The 21,164-nt window shown below is 50.1% G+C and overlaps 1 protein-coding gene across 5 annotated transcripts in view; it reads right to left on the bottom strand.

Moving 5' to 3' along the window:
• The window catches only part of SLC4A5 (solute carrier family 4 member 5), a 127,189-nt gene that overhangs the window by 77,434 nt on the left and 28,591 nt on the right, over positions 1-21,164 (bottom strand). For 3 of the 5 annotated variants that reach the window (XM_085015706.1, XM_085015705.1, XM_085015708.1), the window contains exons 3-4: positions 20,610-20,780; positions 3,783-3,912 (exon numbers count right to left, since the gene is read on the bottom strand). In XM_085015706.1, the coding sequence (XP_084871832.1) occupies positions 3,783-3,912; positions 20,610-20,780 (301 nt within the window). 5 annotated transcript variants of the gene reach the window in all.

The following is a 21,164-nucleotide window of genomic DNA, read 5'->3' as shown; positions in this document are numbered from 1 at the left end:
GGGGAATGTACAGATCCGGTCTGACCCAACAAAGCTGGCCTACTTCTCCTGCCCTTTTGCTCATTCCTGGTCATGACAGGATAGTTTCGGAGCACAGGTGTTTTAGAAGTTCTTCTGGCAACGTCATGCTTTTGGTCTGCTCTGAGCTGCGCTCAGAGGCAGCTTGGATTTGCAGCTTGCTTTCCCATCGCATGGAAGGCTCTAAGCTCTGTTTTTGAGTCACCCCAAAGGCCCCTCCACGCTTGGCCGGCTTCCAGCCCAGATCATTCTCCTGCCCTTCCTCCCCTGCAGCCATGCAGACTGGAGCTTGAGGGACCACGGAATTCTGGGTAAGTTGTTTGCTCACAGGAAGGGGGTTTCCCCACCCCCACCCCCACCAGACCCAGCCTTCCCTTCTGGCAAGGTCAGGATCAGCAAATAGGCAGCTGCAGTCCCCTCCCGGGAATGCTAAAGAGACAGACTTAATAAAAATCTATCTTATTAACAGCCTGACCTACCAGCATTGATTACATTAGAAATGATGCCTGCACTCAGTCTCCATCAGGCACAAGGGGACAAGGCTCAGTGGAGCTCAAAACGCCATTGAAATCCATCTGGGGGTGATTCCCTCTTCAAGGGCCTGAAACATCCCCCAAACTAATAACCCCCAGAAAAGCACCGCCGGGAAAAATTCCTTGCGGATTTGAGATTTTCACTCCGTTAATCTCCTAAGGCAATAAAGCAAACACTCCTGTAACAAATTAAATACTTTTATTAAAGGGTCCCCTCCCGCTTTCTGTTTGATGTGGGTACAGACCTGCAACCTTCTCAGGGCCTTTGTGTCTATGTGAGGAGTGGTTCCGACCTCCCATCATTTTCTCCTTTTGTTCTAAAAAGGCCCAGGACCCACTAGGGTTTGCTGGTTCTTGGATTCTAGAAACTTCTGAGATCTGTGGCTTCCCTAGTAGATCACATAGCCTGTCAGCTGAGGGAAATTCTTCCCATTCTTTTTGGGGGCGACAGGCCCCAAGCACCTCTGCTATTGCAGTTTGCTGGGAGGAGCCCCCAGCACAGCCGTCCAGGCCAAAGTGGACTTGCTGGCAATTACCAAACCCTCTCTCTGACCTCTGCAGGGGCCTCATGACCCTCGTGGGCCGGTGAGCTGGAGAGAAGGTTAAAGGAGGCTGAGGTGGAGAAAGGAGCTCGAGATGAGGAGGTCTGAGAGGCTCTCCTCTCGCTGCTTCCTGCCCCAAAGCTGGCCTTCAAACTGCTCCTCTCTGCATCTGCCTGGAGTTGCATTCAGCCATTTAACTTCTGCCCGCCCCCACTTTCCTCTCACTGTTGGTTAGAGGTCCATTCGGGTTACACGGGGGCTTTTCTGGGGTCTCCTCAAATGCTGTCCTCAGAAAGCCTGCCTTGGAGGGACACAGCCGGATGTGCAGACAGTAACCCCAGGCGTCTTTATACCTTATGAGGAACCTTTTCCAGAAACATCCTCATCTATGGTTTACCACTAGAGCCCTAGAGGGCGCAGGGCTCTATGGAGAGATTGGAAGCTGGGTGTTTCTTCCATGGGCCCTGAGGCCTTCTCAGGAAGGGCTTTGTGGTGCATGTGACTGGACCTCATGGATGTCCTGGCAATTATTTCCAGGGGTTCTGAATGTGGACTTTGCCCAAGGTAGGGGGCAGGCACCCTCTCCGTACGGGGCTTTCGAGAAGGACCTTCTCAATTTTCCTTCTCCTCTATATGCCCACCTTGGACAAGAAAGGCACCTGCCCGGGGAGGCCCAAGCCCTCAGAGGCATTAAGCTACAGTGGCCCAGACGGGGCTCTGCTCACGTCAAATGTCCTCCTTCGTCCTATCAGCCCTGGATGGATGTCCTGGGCTCTGTGCTTGTCCCCATTTCTCTCTCTCTCCAGACGTATGTCCCCCCGCTAGAAATCACAACAGAGTCCCTGGAAGTTGGAGGAAGGGGAGAGAGGTGGCTGAGAAAGTGGGGCACACAGGACAAAGTGCATAAGCAAGATGAGAGTCAGCCAGGCCTGGCCAGCATCCAGATGTGGCCAGCGGCATGCACTGATGCTTGCGAGCTATTTGCCCCTCTAAACCACACTGTTCTCATCTCTAAAATGAGATCATAGTTCCTGCCTCCTCATGTTGCTATGCAACTTGAGCAAGATGAGCCTGTGATTTGTTTAGCACGAGGTAAGGGCTCATTGAATGGGCGGATATGGAGAGACCCTACTGCTTTCAGACAGGGATTGGGATCAGCCTTGAGGCTAGGAATTCACTCCTTCTCTGAGGCCTGCTAGTCACACACAATGGCCTTTTTTCTCCAGGAGAGATGGGGTTGGGAAGGAGCTTGGGAAAGTTGAAACCTGCTCTTCCTCATTCTATACAATGACTTCCAAGGTGAGAGAGGCTGGCTGGTGAAGAAGAGCCCAGGCTGTGACTGGGGTGGCTGCCAGGTTCTGGGTGTCATGGTGGCCCCAGGCGGAGCCATCTTGGGCACAGCTGGCAGTTCATCCAGGCATTCTCAACTGGGGCAATATCACCCAAAGGGGCAAACACTGATTCTTAGGGGAGTGAAAAAGTTTCAGGTATTACCATGGTTTGGGGCACTCCAAAGCTCAGCCCTATCTGACAAAAATCTGATTCCTTCATATGTCATTTCTCTCATTAGAAATAAATTGAATTCTGGAAGTTCCCATTGTGGCTCAATGATATAGCGCCCAGCTGGAATCCATAAGGATGTGGGTTCGATCCCTGGCCTCGCTCAGTGGGTTAACGATCCAGCGTGGCCATGAGCTGCGGTGTAGGTCGCAGACACAGCTCAGATCTGGCATTGCTGTGGCAGTGGCGTAGGCCAGTGGCTACAGCTCCAATTTGACCCCTCGCCTGGAAACCTCCACATGCCCAGGGTGCGGCCCTAAAAAGACAAAAAAAGAAAGAAAGAAAGAAATTGAATTCTATTTTAACAAAGATCATTTAAATATTTTATGGTGTGGGGGGCTAATACAAAAAAAGATTGAAAAATGTTGGTATGCTCTGTCATCCAGAGTCTTTCAACTTCCTTCCAGCGCCCCTCCTCCTCTCTCCAGCCCTCCTGCTGCTTCCTTCTATATTCTGCCTTCTCCTTGGGCTCTTGGCAGCATGTGGTGCTGCCGTTCAGTTTAGAGGCTGCTCTGTCCCTGCCATGGGCATGGCCAGCATGGCTCCTTACCCTGATTCTCCCTTGGCTCCCATGACTTCACTGCGTGGTGCCTGTCCAGCTTCCTGGCTCTCCTTCTCCCTCCACTGCACCTATTTACCCAGCTCTCTGCCTCCTACGTGTGCCTCCTCTGTCCTGCCCCAGACTTTGCCAAGTCCCTTTTCTTTAGTGGCCCCCTGGACCACCCCAACTTGATTTTTCCTGGCATGCATTCCCCTTCCTCCAGGAAGCCCTCCTTGCCTCCTCCGACCCCCCTGGGGCTCTCCCTTCTACAACATATAGTTTGAACCCCTCGACATGGAAGGATTTGTGCCCTTGCTTCATTCTCTCATGGTTTCAAGCATGTCTGTTCTACCTTCCCACCTCGACTTTCATGTCTCTGAGGATAAGACAAAGTCATAAGTTTTTGTTTACTCCTTCGGGTCCAAACCAGTTCTGGACACTAAGAAAAGCAGGTAGGTGGGTCTTCGGGGGCCAGGAAGCGCCCTGGCAGAACTCAAGGTAGGAGGTCGCCAGTGGGCAGCTCAGTCTCGGCCCCGGGCAGCCGCCGTGGGGACCTCCCTCTCCCTCCCTCCTGGGCCTCTGCCTCACCTGGCTGACTCCTTCCACTCCATCTGGTCTCCGTCGTGCTGCAGAGTGTCCATCTCTGTGAAGAGGGTGGGGTTGGGAGCCTCATCTTCCTCCCCCAGGATGTCCTGGAGCTGCTCAGCAGCTGGAGACCCTGCAAAAGGAGGGCAGCAGGCTCTGCCGAGTGCCCCACGGGACGCGGGGGCTCCGAGGCTGATGGAAATGGAGCAGCAGCCAAGTGCAAGGGAAAAGTATCTCCTAACTCAGTGACACTAAGCCCAGGGACTGGGCCAAGCTGGACTCCAGCCTCTGCGGGTTGGATGTGGGTGGGATGAGTGGGATATTCTTTGGTATGAAAGTGATGAAAGGATTTAGTCTCCATTCATTCTCCAGGGTCTAGCAGCTGACGGGGAAGAAGGGATGGAAAATGACCAGAGCCAGGGCAGCAGCAAGGACAGGGAACAGAATAGAAAAGGCAAGTGAGGAAAACTCTGCCCCACCCTCAGCATAACAAACCCAGAGGGATCCCTTTTTCCACTGGACCCCAAAGAGTCAACTCCCAGCATCAGCCTTGAAGGGGCAATCAGTCACGTGAGAGGGTGTGCCTGCACCAGCGTGCCACATGGCCCATCTTCTTCGTGGGCAAGGTGACAGCCTGTTTCTGAACTCCTGGTCTGCTCACCTCCTTCCTTCCTCCTTCCCTCTGCTTGCTTGCTTGCTTGCTTGTTTTCTCTCTTTCTTTCTTTCTTTCTTCCTTCCTCCCTCCCTCTGCTTGCTTGCTTGCTTGCTTTCTTTCTTGTCTTTTTAGGGCCGTACCTGCGGCCTATGGAAGTGCCCAGGCTAGGGGTGGAATCAGAGCTACAGCCACCCATTTACCCCACAGCCACAGCAACACCAGATCCGAGCTGTGTCTGTGACCTACACCACAGCTCACGGCAATGCTGGATCCTTCACCCGCTGAGGGAGGCCAAGGACCGAACCTGCAATGTCGTGGTTCCTAGTTGGGTTTGTTAGCGCTGAGCCACAATGGGAACTCCCCCAGTTTTTGCTTTCCAACTGCCCAGGGAATGTTGCCTCCTGGGTGTCTCTCAGATACCTCGAGTCAGCATTCCGACACAGAGCAAGGACCCTCCCCAATGTGCTTCCCCCTCCATTCTTCTCTCCTTTTCCCTTCCTTCTTCCTTTCCTCCTTCCTTCCCCCCTCTCTTCCTCCGTTCCTTCTCTCATTCAGTATTTAATGAGTGGCTACTATGTGCCAGTCATTGTTCTAGGTGTTGGGAAATAAAGCTGTGAAGAAGGCCCATAAAGCCTTGATTTCTTGAGCCTCTCTAGCGACAGAGACAGACAAAAAAGCCAGTAACACATCCACAATAAACAATCATTTCAGGAGTTTCCGTCGTGGCTCAGTGGAAACGAATCCGACTAGCATCCATGAAGACATAGGTTGGATCCCTGGCCTCGCTCAGTGGGTTAAGGATCTGGCATTGCCATGAGCTGTGGTGTAGGTCGCAGATGATGCTCAGATCTGGTGTTGCTGTGGCTTGGCAAAGGCCGGTGGCTACAGCTCCGATTGGACCCCTAGCCTGGGAACCTCCATATGCTGCAGATGCAGCCCTAAAGAGACACACACACAAAAAATCATTTCAATTAGTGATAAGAGTTCTGAAAGAAAGAAAATAAAATGACCACAGAACTACATTAGAAAGCACAGTCAAGGAAGACCTCTCTGAGGAGGGCGTGTTTGAATTGCCACATGAAAAATGGGAATGAGCCACTTGTACATCTGGAAGAAGAGTGCTGCCAGCGTTCCAAAGACCTGAGGCGGGATGTGCTGGTTAGTGCGTCTACAGCGCAGTGAGCCTGAGCGAGGTGCACGTGACGTTGAATATTTGGTTAAAGGCCTAACTGTCACCCAACTGCACAAGCCAGACACCCTGACGTCATTCTCTCCTCACCTCCTTCTCTCCCCTCCACCCTCATGGTAAAAGTTTTTGAGGGAGTTCCCTCTGTGGCTCAGCTGTAACAATCCCAGCTAGTATCCATGAGGTTTCGGGATTGATCCCCGGTCTCGCTCAGCAGGTGAAGGATCCGGCATGGCCATGAGTTGTGGTGTAGGTCACAGACACAGCTTGGATCTGGCATTGTTGTGGCCATGGTGTAGTCTGGAGGCTACAGCTCCAATTCAACCCCTAGCGTGGGAACCTCCATATGCCGCAGGTGAGGCCCTTAAAAAAAAAATTTTTTTTTTTAAAGTTTCCAAGAATACTTTCCTTTCTCTCAATCCCATAGCCCCTGCCTGGTTCAATCTCTCAGTGACTGTCTTCAGACTTCACCAAGTCTTTCACTTCCTCCAAGCCTCTCTAGCCCCTCAGTTTAGCATCCCCTTTGGCCCTCACTTACTTCTCCAAGGACTCCCAGTGGTCAATCATTTCAACTACTTTCATCACACTCGCCACAGTCTTACTCCATGACTTCCCTATAAAACCAGACAGCCAATGCCCAAAGAAGAATTTATCAGCCCTGTCCCTACCTCCGCAGGTGTGTCCTGGGGCACAGAGAGAGGGCCGTGGCTCTGTGGTATGGTGGATGCAAGGTGCATAGTGGGCTTTCAGTCCAGCCAGACACAGGTGTGAAGCTCAGAGCCGCTACTTACACACGAGTGAATTCCTTCTGAGTGAACAGGGTTGTTTTCCCAATAAAGCAGATAAGGAGAGTAACACACATGACACAGGGCCTGGAATGTTAACAGGCGTTAATCCTCCGGCCACCATCCCAGCACCTGAGTTCATGAGCCCATCTGGAGAAAACCGCTCAGCCGTGCAAATGAGGGTTCCCATTGTCGCCAGGTCTCAGAGGTGCTGGCGCCTCCACTCTTTCTTTTCAGCTCCCTTGCCCATGTCCCTCGATGCCATCCCTAACCTTTGCTCCTCTCTGCAAGCCTCTGGATCCATCTCCTACCCCACGTGACCAAGAAAACCATGAAATCCATCAACTTCCTCCCTTCTGGTCCCTCTGTGTCCTTATCATTGCTACATCCATTTCTGAACAAAAGAATCCTTCCTCTAGCCTATTTCTGCCCCCATCTATTCGCTTGTACTGGATCCTTATTTCATCAACCAGCCTTTCCTTAACCTGGGTCTTCAACTTCTCTCTCTCCATCCTCTTTCAGCCTACAAAGAGCTCTTCTTACCGTAAAATACCTTTCCCGATCCTGCCTTCCCTCCAAGCTCTCCTGCTCTCCTTTTCCCTTCTCTCCACTCAATTCCTTGAAAGGGTGGTCTACACTCGCTGTCTCTGCTTCCTCCTTACCCAATCACACCCCAAACTGCTGCAACTGGATCATCCCCACCACACTAAGTACATTGCCTAGGGCAGAGATCTTAAACTGGCAACTCAAAGACATTCTTAATTCGGCCCTTGAAGAGAATAAAATTCCTTGAAATTGTTGCTAACACATAGAATTATGAGATTTCATCTAAAAATCTAGATTTTTGACTTTTCCTGAAAATTCAAATGGCTCTGATGACAAGGCCCATGTTCTTTACCCGGCAACAATCATTTAGAATCAAGTGATGTGTGAGCATAGGTGTTTTAATTTGCCACAAGCCCCACTACTCCCCACTACCTAATAGCCTGCTAATCTCATTTATGCTAAGTACCTGAGTTTACAACCCTACTCTCAGATCTCTCTTGCTGCCTGCCTTATTCTCAAACAAATAAGTCAATAAAATCAATCAGACCAACAGCCCTGTGAAGCTATAGTCTGGGTTATCTTTCTGAGATATCAGTGGTGCTGGTGGCTGCCTCTGAACTGGAATGTTCTTGGCTCTTGTAAGACAGTACTTTCTTGAGATTTTTTTCCTCTATCCCTTTGAAGTCTCCTTCTCAATATCCTTCCCTGGCCCCTCTTGCATGTCTCACTTAAATCTTGATCTTCCCCAGGATTCCTCCTTAGTCCACTTCTTTCCTCACTATCTACACCACTTCATATTTTTGGGGGGTCACCTTACAGCCAAGGTCACTCATGTCTAGGTCCTGCCTATACTGAACATTTCCAACTGCCAACTGGGCTGCTCCACCTGGGAGTTCTGCAGCCTTCTTGGGTCAACCTCAACATATTCTAAACAGCTCTGCCTCTCTTACTCCAACACCCTAACCCTGCCCTCCTGGTTTGATGACTAGCACTCCTAGCGACTCAGCCATCTAGATGAGAAACGTTAGTCTCTGTCCTGAAGCCTCTTTTCTCAGCATCCATGTCCAATCAGACAGTCAGTTTCTTCATTTTTAGCTCTTTCCCTTTTCCCCCTCCATTGCCATCATCTTTATTCAGGGTCTCATTATCTCCTGATCCTATCATCACAAAAGCCACCTGCTGCTCCCAGTGCCTCTGGTTGCTCCACCCATTCCATTCCCTGAGTAGCAGCTGAATTTGCCTTACAAAGGTATCAAACAGGTCCACATGGCAAACTCCTGGGAGTCACGGTGGTCTTTGGGTAGCAGCATAAAATATTGTGCATACGAGTGAAAAATAATTTTACTAGCAGAAAACACTATTGATTTATCCATGTACTGTTCAACGGACTGCATGTACTTAAATGGATCTTATTTCTGAAATTTTCTCCTACTTTAAACGTGGATCCTTTTTATTGCCCTATTGATTGCTGACATTTGCTAGCAGACATCAAAGATTGAAGGAAGTTTTGTAGAAGATAATTTAACAATTGAACATATAACCTTACATTTTCTTCAAATTGGGAGAAGCCTGGGACAGCCTGATTCTGAGAGTTCACGTCAATTCACATTCCTCTCCAGGAGAAAAACATTCAATAGCTCCCTACTTCCTCAGACCTAGGGTCTATGACACGGCTCAAAACACTCCTTGTGATCTGGCCCTACTCTGCTTTTGTAAGTTCTGTCATGTCCCTCGCACAGACACATCAGACCCCAGCCACCCTGGACCCTGGCTGGTCCCATTGGACTACACGCCATTCTCAGAAGAGGGGCCATACCACTCTTTGGACTTTTGTGCCCCCCATTCCCTGAATGCGGAATCCCTTTCCCCCTTTAAGACCAAATACGAAGGGAAAGAAACAGCCCTGAAACGCTGAGACAGGGCAAAGGGTAGGATGCCTGGACCAGCCCTGCCGGGGCGTTACCTGCTCCCTGGAATAGCTGAGCGCTGGGGTCTCCGGCTGTGGACACGGCCTCTGGCCCCAGCCTGTTTCTGCTGCTGCCACCCTGGCTGCTGGCTCCACGCGTCCTCTTCCCCACCAGCAGGGCACAACAAACTCACTTTTGTTTCTGGTTAAGCACCAGGGGAGGTGTGGGGAGAGGAGAAGACGGAGGGGGAGTGGGAGGGAGAGAGAGAAAGAGAGAGAGAAGGAAAGTGTGAAAGGCTGGGGAGATGGAGAGAGAGGTTGTGTGTGAGAGAACAGAGTTGCCGTGAGCGTGAGGAGAAAAACTATATTGAGAGTAAATTAAAGATACAGTGAGTATAAAAGAATTGTGTGTGTGAGAGAGAGAGAGAGAGAGAGTGAGGTCTCAGGTCTCGGGTGCCCTGGAGAGAGAAGGTCTCTGGGGCAGGCAAGGGGGTGGCGGCTGCAACTCTGAGAAGAGGACTGGCAGGACTGCCCCCTTCCCCCCCAACCAGCCCTTCCCGGCCGTGCCCGTGCCCAGGGGCTCAAGGAGAGCCCAGGCACCTCTCCTCAGGTCCCTTTATAAAGGCAGAGGCAGGATTTGCCCAGAGACTCCCTGGGGCCTCCTTAAGGGCCTTGGCTGCTGGTGAGTCAGATGGAGATCAGCCTGGAGGCCTGGCTGGGTGGGTTCCCTCAGCCACACAGCCCAGGGTGCAGGTGCTGTGGGAGGACAGGTGCTGGCGGTGGGGGGGCGGGGGGAAGGTCCTCACTGTTCACAGCAACCACCGTTGGTCAATCGTGTTCCACGTTGCTGCTTTCTCTCCTCCCCCAACTTTAAACCCAAACTCCTGCTCCTTTCCCTCTTAGTCTGCTTCTAAGACAAATTGTCACATATCATCCCTCAGTGGGTGTTTTCTGAGAGCCCACGGCCAGTGGGAACTGGGCACTTTAGGGTGTGCGGTGAACGCCCCCTGGGGAATTATTTCGCTCTGCTGAGAAACTCCTAATCTCCTGGGTTCGGTTCAACAAGTGCTTACTGGGGACTTAGAATGTGCCAAGGTTGATTAGAGGTCATGGGTGGCTGTTGTTCCAAGGAGCTCTGAACCCTGAATTCGCTAAATCTTAGAGCTGGGAGGGAGCTTAGCAATGGTTGAGTCCAAACCCTTTACTTTATGGATGAGAACACCAAGACCCAGTTTGTAGCCCTGAAGGCCCCACCAGGGCCCAGGATAGGGGGCCCTAGGGAGTTGACACCTCAGCCCTCACTGCCCCAGCAGCTCCCTTACCACGGCTTCATACCTGAGGCTTGAGGATCAAGTGTGCCTGCTTGACAGCTGAGAACACAGAGGGTCAGGGGGTGTGTTTCGGTGCTGGGTGCCAAGCAAACACCATCACCAGGGAGTTCCTGCCTTGGTGCGCTCCCCAGAGGTCCCAGGCTCTACAGTTTGCACCGCACTATGGCTGAAGTTGGCCAATTTTCTCCCAAGTCCCACTGGGAACAGCCTTCATGCCACACAGGGTCAGGGCTGTGGGTGACCTCGAAACCCCAGAGGACACCCAGGATGCCAGAGGATTCTCTTTATTCGTGTGGGGCTTTAAGAGCCCAGACCTGGGTTCAACTCCTGACTCTGGTCATTATTAGCAGTGGGATCTTGGCAAGGCATTTAAGCAATCCGAGCCTTAGTTTCTCCATCTATAAAGTGGGCATAATCACACCTGCCTTACTGGATAGTGGTGGCCATGAAGCGAGATAATACAGCGATGTGACTGGCACCGGGCTTGTCATATGCCAGTCACCCAGTAAATATCGCTGTGATGGTTATTGCCAAAGGTTGGTTATTGCTTCCTGCCTAATAATGGCCCCTTAAAACATTCCCAGGGCTCACTCCTTTGCAGCATCTAAATACCCAGGTGACTCCCACACTACACCCCTTCCCCCTGGAAGCTCCCTCCCTGCTCCGTTCTGGGTTTCTGCATCAGGGTCTCAGTGCGTTTCTAATGCACTGTGGGCGCCCCACCCAGGCAGCATGTCAGAAGGCAATCCAAAAATGAGAAAAGCCACAGATAAGAGGCCCTCTGGTTGATAGCTCACAGTGAGGATCACACAGCGATAGCCCGGCTGCAGGGATGGACTCAACCAGCAGTTGCTGAGAGAAATCCAACCTCAGCAGGAGCAAGCTTCTGGAAGCACACAAAAAGAGTGTGCTCTTGCTAGGGCTCAGAGGGAAGGGGTGGGCACCTGTCTAGCCATTAGCCGAGCAAAGCACAACATCACCTGGATGGACTGGGAACCCGAAAGGCTTCAACCCCTAGGAAAGGAGGTATTTAGGACCAGCAGAAAGTTAGCATCGGGACTTGGGCCTGGGGTCCTCAGCTCTGAGTCCTTTCAGAGGCTCTTCTCTCTTAGGCCCCGTGTGAGTTACTAGACAGCTGTAGCTTGATGAGGGTGGGGTTTGTCTTGCTTACATCATGCTGCTGGCCCCAGCCCAGGGGCCAATATTGGCTGAGTAAATGAGTCTTACTACTTCACGCTCCTGAGTGTATCAGCTGGGATTAGCCTCGGCAAGAACAGAGCCTCGAACAAGGAGACAGAGGGGACCAAGGAAGCTCAAGGTCCCCGAGTCCTGGGGAGTGGGAGAGGCAGAAACTCAGGGCCCCAAGGTGACGCTGGCAGTCATGTGAGAGGTGGTCTTCAAGAGGGGACTTGGAAAGGAAAGTTTTGTTTTGTTTTGTTTTTCCTGGAAAGTTGTCCATTGACCCCAAAGGTGCTCTCTGGGAAGGAAGAGGAGAGAACCTGCAGGCTGGTAGTGTTTATGGAGATCTCTCCTATTGTGGTAGCTTTGGGGTGGTCTGCCTGGCCCACGTAGCAACCCCCACCCCCCCACAAAGATGACCCTCTGGCAGCCAGGAGAATGCTTGACCTGTGCCTTTGGCCATGGTTCATTGGACCAGGTATAGTTAAATAGACACCTAACTCAAGCCTGGACATTTTGTGTGTGTGTGTGTGTGTGTGTGTGTGTGTGTGTGTGTGTGTGTGTGTGTCTTTTTAGGGCTGTACCCATGGCATATGGACGTTCCCAGGCTAGGGGTCTAATTGGAGTTGTAGCTGCCAGCCTGCGCCACAGCCACAGCAACACCAGATCCAAGCCGCATCTGCAACTCACACCACAGCTCATGGCAACACCGTGATCCTAAACCCACTGAGCAAGGCCAGGGATCGAACCTGTAACCTCATGGTCCCTAGTCAGATTTGTTTCTGCTGCGCCACGATGGGAACTCCAAGCCTGGACATTTGAACTGGGTTTCTGAGATAGCTGGGCCTTTCCTAATGGCTTCTAGAGGAAAAAAGCCTGAAATCTGGAAGCCAAGAGCACAGAGAGACAGAAAAATCTACAGAGTGAGGAATAAAGCAGACCTACAGGAGAAGGGGGAAGGGGCCATGCGTCCCAGAGGGGACTGAGAAAGAGATGCGGCCTCCTGCTGAGCCTGGTTGGCTGTTCTTTCTGGGACTGTGAGAAACTCCTTTGCTGTTGTAGTTTTCATACTCTTTCTCTCTCCCTCCCTTCTTGCCCAAGACAGCTCAAGTAGGTTTCAGATGCTTGTGATCAAATTACCTTCTTAACGTGAGTCTCTCTTATATAAACTTCTAGAGTATGGAGATTTTCTTAGGTATACCTTCTTGAAAACTGCAAGTGTAAGAGTTATAAAAGAATGTTCAGGGAGCTCGCGTCGTGGATCGGCAGTAGTGATCCCGCCTAGTATCCATGAGGAAGTCGGTTTGATCCCTGGCCTTGCTCAGTGGGTTAAGGATCTGGCATTGCCGTGAGCTGTAGTGCAGGTCACAGATGCAGCTCAGATCCTGCGTTGCTATGCCTGAGGCGTAGGCCAGCAGCTGTAGCTCCAATTTGACCCCTAGCCTGGGAACTTTCACATGCTGCAGGTGTGGCTCTAAAAAGATTAAAAAAAAAAAAAAAAGTATGGAAGTACCTCAGGAAACTAAATATAGAAATACCATATGATCCAGCAATCCCACTCCTGGGCATATATCTGGACCAAACTTTCACTGAAAAAGATACATGCACCCCCTATGTTCATAGCAGCACTAGTCACCATAGCCAAGACATGGAAACAACCTAAGTGTCCACTGACAGATGAATGGATGAAGAAGATGTGGTACATATATACTATGGAATATTACTCAGCCATAAAAAAGACCAAGTAATGCCATTTGCAGCAACATGGATGGATCTAGAGACTCTCATACTGAGTGAAGAAAGCCAGAAAGAAAAGACAAATACCATATGATATCACTTATTTGTGGAATCTGAAATATGGAACAGATGATCCTATCTAAAAATAACAAACAAACAAACAAACAAAAAACAGATCATGGCCAAGAAGAGCAGACTCGAGGTTCCCAAGGGGGAAAGGGGAGGGAGTGGGATGGATGGGCATTTGGGGGGTTTTGAATGAACACTGTTATATTTGGAATGGATGGGCAATGGGATGCCTGTACACCATGGGGAAATGTGTGTGACTGGGCCACATTGTTGTACCACAGAACTTGATGAAACATTGTAAATCAACTGTATTTTAATTAAAAAAAAAAAAGAATATTCAGTCCAGCTAAAGCACTAGACTTGGAGGAAACGGTCTTTGTGTTTAGTTCAACACATTGTGTGTCTTTAGCTGTGCAGTGAGCCAAGGTGGAGGCAGAGGGAAAAGGATGTGCCTGGAAAGTGAGGCGAGTGAGTGTACAAGCTGGGAGGGAGGGGGGAAGTTGGTGGGGGGAGGCTGAAAACTGAGACGCAAGAGCCCAGAGGGGAGTGGGGAGGGGGCATAGGGGTGAGGTGGGAATCGCAAAAAATACGGTAGGAGGCTGCAAGTGCGGAGAAAAGCGGCCAACGGGAAATTTCCAGTGGCCAGGGGATTTTTTTTTTTTTTCTTCTAGCTGCACCCACCCACATGGCACATGCAAGTTACCAGGCCAGGGACTGAATCAGAGACGGAGCTGCGACCTATGCCACAGCTGCAGCACTGGGCCGGGGATCCAACTGGTGCCTCCAAAGAGACAAGTTGGGTCATAAACCGACTGCACCACAGCGGGACCTCCTGGCCAGGAGATTTTTAAGAAAGGGGCTATATGGTATCTCCCATTGAAGGTGTGTGTGCCTGCAAGGGGAAGCTGCTCCAGGCATCTGAATGAGGGCTGCTGCTCACATGTGCGTGGTATGTGACCAATTTAGGGGAGACCAGAGAACCCCTCTGCCTATGCTGGAGCTGGCCTGGAGGTGAGGGCAGAGGATGGGTGCAGGAGGTGAGACTGAGCCCAGGACTGTGAGTCCAGCAGGTAGGATTTGGGGGTAGAATGACACTGAGACTGGAGCCTCTGGAAATTTGCAGAAATGTAGGCCCAGGTGAAAACACTAACTCTCAAGGAATAAGGTAAATCCAATTAACATATGGGTTATAGTGATTTTATATTTTTCAGAATTTGCATTGGTTCGCTTGTGAGCTTGAGCTTTCAATCCTAATTTCTCCTTAAATTCTTTTTTTTTTCTTTTTAGGGCCGCACCTGTGGCAAATGGATGTTCCCAGGTTAGGGGTCAAGTCGGAGCTACGGCTACTGGGCTACTGGCCTACACCACAGCCACAGCAACGTGAGATCTGAGCCACATCTGCAATCTACACCACAGCTCACAGCAACACCAGATCTTTAACCCACTGAGCGAGACCAGGGATCGAAACTGCATCCTCCTGGATACTAGTCTGGTTTGTTATCCCTGAGCCACAACAGGAACTCCTCCCCTTAAATTCTTAAGGTCACTAACTCAGAATTCTCTTCTAATAGGGTTTTTTGGTTTGTTTGAATGCTGTAGATATTAATAATTCCAGGAAATCTAGGTTTTAAGATGTCAAGGAGAAGAAGAGAGAGAAGAGTAAATACAGAGAAAAATAAATAAATCCAATTATCTTTACTCCTGTGTTGGAAACACAGCCTGTCTCGGGAGCTACTTAGCGGAGGAGATGCTTTAGAGATAAATTTGTCTTCTATCCCAAACCTTGCTCCTACCTCAACAGAAATGGGGAAAGAAAGACCCCCATGAAATCTATCTTTGGCCCAAAAGCCTTGGAACCATATGAGGCTTGAATGTCTAGCTAGAAGACAGTCTTTCTCTCCCTTACTGCTTATCTTGGGGTATTTTGATCTTTTAGTGACCTCAGAGTTGTTCAACACTTGGCAAGTAGAAGATCTTAGCAATTTTTTGTTTGTTTGTTTGTCGTTTCTAGGGCCGCACTCATGGCATATGGAGGTTCCCAGGCTAGGGGTCTAATCAGAGCTGTAGCCGCTGGCTTACGCCACAGCCACAGCAATGCCAGATCCGAGCCATGTCTGCGACCTACACCACAGCTCACGGCAACGCTGGATCCTTAACCCACTGAGCAAGGCCAGGGATCGAACCCACAACCTTATGGTTCCTAGTCAGATTTGTTAACCACTGAGCCACGACGGGAACTCCCAAAGATCTTAGTAATTTTTCACATCCCTCCACCAGAAGGATCTTGTAAGCTTCTTGGTACTAATGAGCACAGCCAAATCAGATGACCACTTGTAAAGGAAAAGGATTTGGGCTCCTTGCTTTTAAACTGGGTTAACATAGATCAATTGAACTAAAATATGTTGGAGTTCCATTTGTGGCTAGCAGGTTACAAACATAACCAGCATCCATGAGGATGCAGGTTTGATCCCTGGCCTCACTCAGTGGCTCAGTGGGTTAAGGATCTGGCGTTGCTGTGGCTGTGGCGTAGGCTGGCAGCTGCAGCTCCAATTTGACCCCTAGCCTGGGAACCTCCAGATGCACAGGGTGTGGCCCTAAAAAGACAAAAAAACCAAAAAAATAGAGCTAACATTATGTTAAATATCTGTTGTGTATCGTGCCCCATGTGAACTACTTTGTACCCGTTTATATCTTGTTTAGGAGCTCAGAACTTTGACCAACAATCCTGGTTTGCTTTGGACTAACCTGGTTTTTAGCAGGGACAGTCCCACGTCCCTCATCCTGGGAAAACCCTCCTTCTCAGGCAAACTGAAACAGGTGGTCACCCTACTGTAGCCTTTCCCTCTGCAGACGAAGGCACTGAGATTCCAGCGCTGCAAGGCAGGTTGTACATCTCATGCTCTTAGATCTTGGCTCCCATTCTTAGCAGCAGCCAAGAAAAGCCAGAGAGCAGCTATATTTCTACAGCTGCCCTTCTTCCCCTTGCTCCTAATGAGGAGCCTCACAAGAGGTTCTCAGAGGCAGAGTGCAGTAAGGAAGCATGGCTCTCACTGATTCTCACCACAGCTTGATGGTTCTATTCCCCCTACATGTTCTGCCAGTGTCAAAATTGACGGGCAGCTAAGGATTAACTTCCTAAATTTACAAAAGAGGAAGGGGTGGTGAGAAAAGAAGAGGAGAGAGAAAAGGAACAAACCAACTGCCATGGCATATTATTCTCTACCTACCTGTCCCCTTTCATCATGAGACGATATGGCAGCTTGAAAGGAGTCATTCTCAGCCTTGTGCAATATAGTGACTGACCAGTGACGTCGTACAAAGGACAGCAGCCTAGTGGAAGGGGCTCACACAGACTCTGAAGTCTACAGACCTGTGTTCAAGCTCCAGCTTCACTGATTACCTCTGTGTCACATCACATCTCTTTGGCCTTGATTCCCTAATCTGATCAGGAGGATAATCAGATCTCCTTTTTATTATTACTATATGTACACTTCACAAAGTTACCATGAAATACCACTTCATGGTACAACTCTCCTTCGCATTTGTGGTCTTGCTGGATTCTTGTCATTGTTCCGTGAGGCAGGAACTGAAGGGCCCTCCTGTTGGTCCTTCATCTGCACAGGCTGCCTTACTCTCAGGCCACCCTGCCTGGCCCAGCCCCCCGCCCCGTCCCGTTCTGCGTGAGCCCCCTCTTCTGTAGAGGGAGCTCCCACTGGGACTTTGTGCCCAGACCAGCTGGATCACCCGCCTGGGCTGTCTGGATGGATTCACAGAATGGACAGGACCCTCAGAGAGGAAAAACACATGTGGTCAGTTGCCCTCCAGCAGAGAAATGGCAGATTCAGGCAATTATTTCAATGACGCCATCAAATGATTTGGGCACTGTTTTGTTTTCCCCTCTGTGGGTTGTTGTCACCGGCCCAGTGATGCAGTGGGGCAGGGTCTATTTTTGCATCACACATACACAAAATGCCCTGTTCGGCATGGAAGAAGTGAACTTCTATTACCTCAAGGAGACCAGCCAGAACAAGCTCAATCCCCATGGGCTTCAGAAAATTCGCTGTGGCTGTGGACCTTGCTAGTAGGTTTTGTGGCTCCCTTAAATCCACATGTTGGGAGTAAGTGGGTTTTATTTGATTTTTTTTTGTTTTTCGTTTGTTTGTTTTTATTTTTAGGGCTGCGCTGTGGCATATGGAAGTTCCTGGGCTAGGGGACGAATCAGAGCTACAGCTGCAGCCTCCACCACAGCCACAGCAATGGCAGATCCTAGCCGCATCTATGACCTACACTGCAGCTTGCAACCATGCCTAATCCTTAACCCACTGAATGAAGCCAGGGATTGAACCTACAGCCTCACTGACACTATGTTGGGTTCTTAACCCCCTGAGCCACAATGGGAACTCCTCTATTTGAATTTTTTAATTTCATGTTTCTGTTTTGATGATAATCTTTAAAATATTTCATTCATTAGCTATAAGGGTAAAACTTTTGTTGTTATGATTCAAAATTCACAGATGTTTTTATGGAATAAAACCTTAATGAAGATATTTCTCAAACTGGGATTTTATGGTCCTCTGGGGCTCTACAAAGGTACAAATGCATCTTCATGGGTCCACAATAATTTATTTTCCCTTTTATAGTGGTTCTTACTTGGAGTTTCCAGCATGGCTCAGTGGTTAACGAACCTGACTAGTATCCAGGAGGCCTCGGGTTTGATCCCTGGCCTTACTCAGTGGGTTAAGGATCTAGTGTTGCCATGAGCTGTGTGGTGTAGGTTAAAGATGGGCCTCTGATCCTGCATTGCTGTGGCTGTGGTGTAGGCCGGCAGCTACAGCTCAGATTGGACCACTAGCCTGGGAACCTCCATATGCCGAAAGTGCAGCCCTAAAAAGACCAAAAAAAAAAAAAAAGTTCTTACTCTACACTATGTTGAAAGACACGGCCAGAAATTTCCCATCTCCTAGGCTCTCCCATCCTCTTTCCCCTGTTCCACAGCCAGGCCTTGTGATGTACCGGGGAACCAGGTTGTGAAGGGAGCGAGCTGAATGTAGAAATGTGCCAAGAATTCTACATTCCCTCCCCTTTAGCTTCTAGTTAAAACTACTGTCCCGGGAGTTCCCATCGTGGCTCAGGGGTTAACGAATCCGAGTAGGAACCATTAAGTTGCGGGTTCCATCCCGGGCATCACTCAGTGGGTTAAGGACCCAGCGTTGCCGTGAGCTGTGGTGTGGGTCGCAGACGTGGCTTGGATCCTGCGTTGCCGTGGCTGCAGCGTAGGCCGGTGGCTACAGCTCCGACTCGACCCCTAGCCTGGGAACCTCCATGTGCCTCGGGAGCAGCCCCAGAAAAGGCAAAAAGACAAAAACAAACAAACAAACAAACAAAACCCACCACCGTCCCCCTCATTGAACCAGAAACCACCAAAACAATGTAAAATCCGCCATACATGACCACTTGTGTGCTGCACCATGCTGCATCAATAAATATCACTTATTATTAGACCTCCTCGAAACCCTTTGAGCAGAAAGCACTAGCTCTAACTGCCTGTCCTCTCCTGGCTCAGGAGGGACCCAACAGACTCAGCATTCAAAGAGTGACTTCATCCCTGAATGCAGGGGAGGTGGGGGATGCCCCAGAGAGTGTGTAGGAGGCATGCCGCTCCAGCATGAGGAGCAGGCCTTCCTACCAGACCTGCTCTCCTTGGGTCTCTGACCTGCCTACCCTTGAACCTGTCTGTGCACACATGTGCATGCATGTTTGTATGTATGTGTGCACATGCGTATTTTATTTTATTTTATTTGTTTTTTAGGGCCGCACTCGCGGCATATGGAGGTTCCCAGGCTAGGGGTCAAATCAGAGCTACAGCTGCCGGCCTACGCCACAGCCACAGCAACGCAGGATCTGAGCAGCACCTTCAACCTATACCACAGCTCATGGCAGCACCTTCAACCTATACCACAGCTCATGGCAACGCCAGATCCTTAACCCACTGAGCAAGGCCAGGGATCGAACCTGCAACCTCATGGTTCCTACTCAGATTCGTTTCCACTGCACCATGATGGGAACTCCAACACATATGTATTTTAAATCAGAGCTCATCTCTTACAGTGGACACCTCCAAAGGACTCCCCATTAACCAGACCCCACATGGGCACCTTCACTGTGGAAAAGCCACAGGCTTTGGTAGATGCCTGTGGCAATGACAGCACTTGTTGCCAATGACAGCAGGTGTTGAGAGCAGTGCAGGGTTGAGGGTGACTCAGGTGGCCTTTGGGAACATGTGTGTCTAGTCTCCTAGAGGGGTATTAAGAAACTGTTACTGCCTCTGACATTTCTTGGAAGGTTTAGATGGTAAAAATAACTTATTTTGCCTTGCTCAAGACAGTGGAAATATATAACAGAAACCAATTAGATACATTTATCACTCAGCTTTGGCATATGCTGTGGGTGAAATCACATCCCTAGAAACAGTGAAGGCTCAAAAGAGTAAAATGTCTCAATCCCTGGTCTAGGGAATTTTCATATGCGGCAGGCATGGCCAAAAAAAATTTAAAAATTAAAAAATAAAATGTCACAGTTGTGTTCTAAGGATTTCAGTCTTTTAATTCCTCTTAAGATGGATACTTTTCTTTCCACAGGAAGGAACAAAAGACCAATTTATTTATTTATTTATTTATTTAGGCTTTTTAGGGCTGCACTCACGGCATATGGAGGTTCCCAGGCTAGGGGTCCAATCAGAGCTTCAGCTGCTGACCTACAGTACAGCCACAGTAACTCGGAATTCAAGCCTCGTCTGCAACCTACCCCACAGCTCATGGCCACACTGGATCCTTAACCCACTGAGCGAGGCCAGGGATCAAACACGCATCCTCATCGATACTGGTCAGATTCATTTCCCTTGAGCCATGACGGGAACTCCCAAAAGACTGATTTCAACCAGCCCAGAACTGATCTCCACAGCAGCAGAGGAAGGCCTCAGGGGTCCCACTGACCTAGGACAAAGCCTCTCTGGCCCCTGCAAGCTGCAGTGTTGGATAGCCAGACAATTCCAGACCCTTCCTTCAAGTTCAGATGGAGAGAGGGGGCGGAGGAAATTCAATACGGAAATCAGTTTACTGAGCATAGCAGCTCCTGCCAAACAGTCAGGTTTGTTATTGGCTCTTGGGGCAAGGGCGGTGTGGCCCCTAGGCATTTGAAAATGAGAAAATAATTCTGAGAATGAAACCATGAAATCAACGCAGAATAGATCAGAGGGGAGGTCTCAGAGTCACCACAGAGGGACAGCGGCACAGCCGGACTGAAGGCGTCCCTGAACGGGGAGAGCCACCTGCACCCCATGGGGCAGCCCTCACCTTCTCCAGAGGATACCCCCCAACCTGCCCTGTCCGGACCCTCCCAGCGATTGGCTCCCCAGAAGGCTCCCCTCAAGAACTCACGTGTCCTGCTGACATGATCCACACTGCTGCCGGCACCGGTCTGTCCCTGCTGAGGCATGTCTGGCCGCAGGCCCCAGCGGACCTTTTGCAGGCCTGAAAGATGTCCCTTCTGGTCTCTATTCCTATGAGGGTGACTGGGGACGGAAAGCCCAATGTGGATGGAACGACAGTCTGCGGGCGGGCACAGAGAGGGTAGGCAGAGTTACTGAAAACTGGCACTTCTCCTTAACACCCGCTGTTCCAGAGAGCTGAGGCCACCGAAGCAGATCAGAGGACATGGGAGTCCTGGACAGGGCCATTGCCCCGAGGCTTGGGTTTGACAGAATTCCAATTCTGAACCAGCTGAGCTGTTGGTGGAAGGGAGATCCTTGGTGCTATATTTAGAATTCTGCAGCAATGAGCAGAACACCCGCCTCCCGGTTCTTGCTCATCTAGAGCAGCAATAACCACATATGGTTTGTGACACATGGTCCAGGAGAAATGGCCCTCGTGGGTCACAGCTTTGGTCCAAAATGCCAAGCCCCCTCTCTGATCGTTATCGGAAAGTCACACGGC

Source organism: Sus scrofa, chromosome 3 (assembly GCF_054392235.1).
Source record: "Sus scrofa isolate SSC_HxYL_T2T_F1_AM1 chromosome 3, Sscrofa_HxYL_maternal_Yorkshire_Landrace_v2.0, whole genome shotgun sequence".
Classification (NCBI taxonomy): domain Eukaryota; kingdom Metazoa; phylum Chordata; class Mammalia; order Artiodactyla; family Suidae; genus Sus; species Sus scrofa.
The sequence above is the reverse complement of the archived record's forward strand: the minus strand, read 5'-3'. Positions and strand labels throughout refer to the sequence as shown.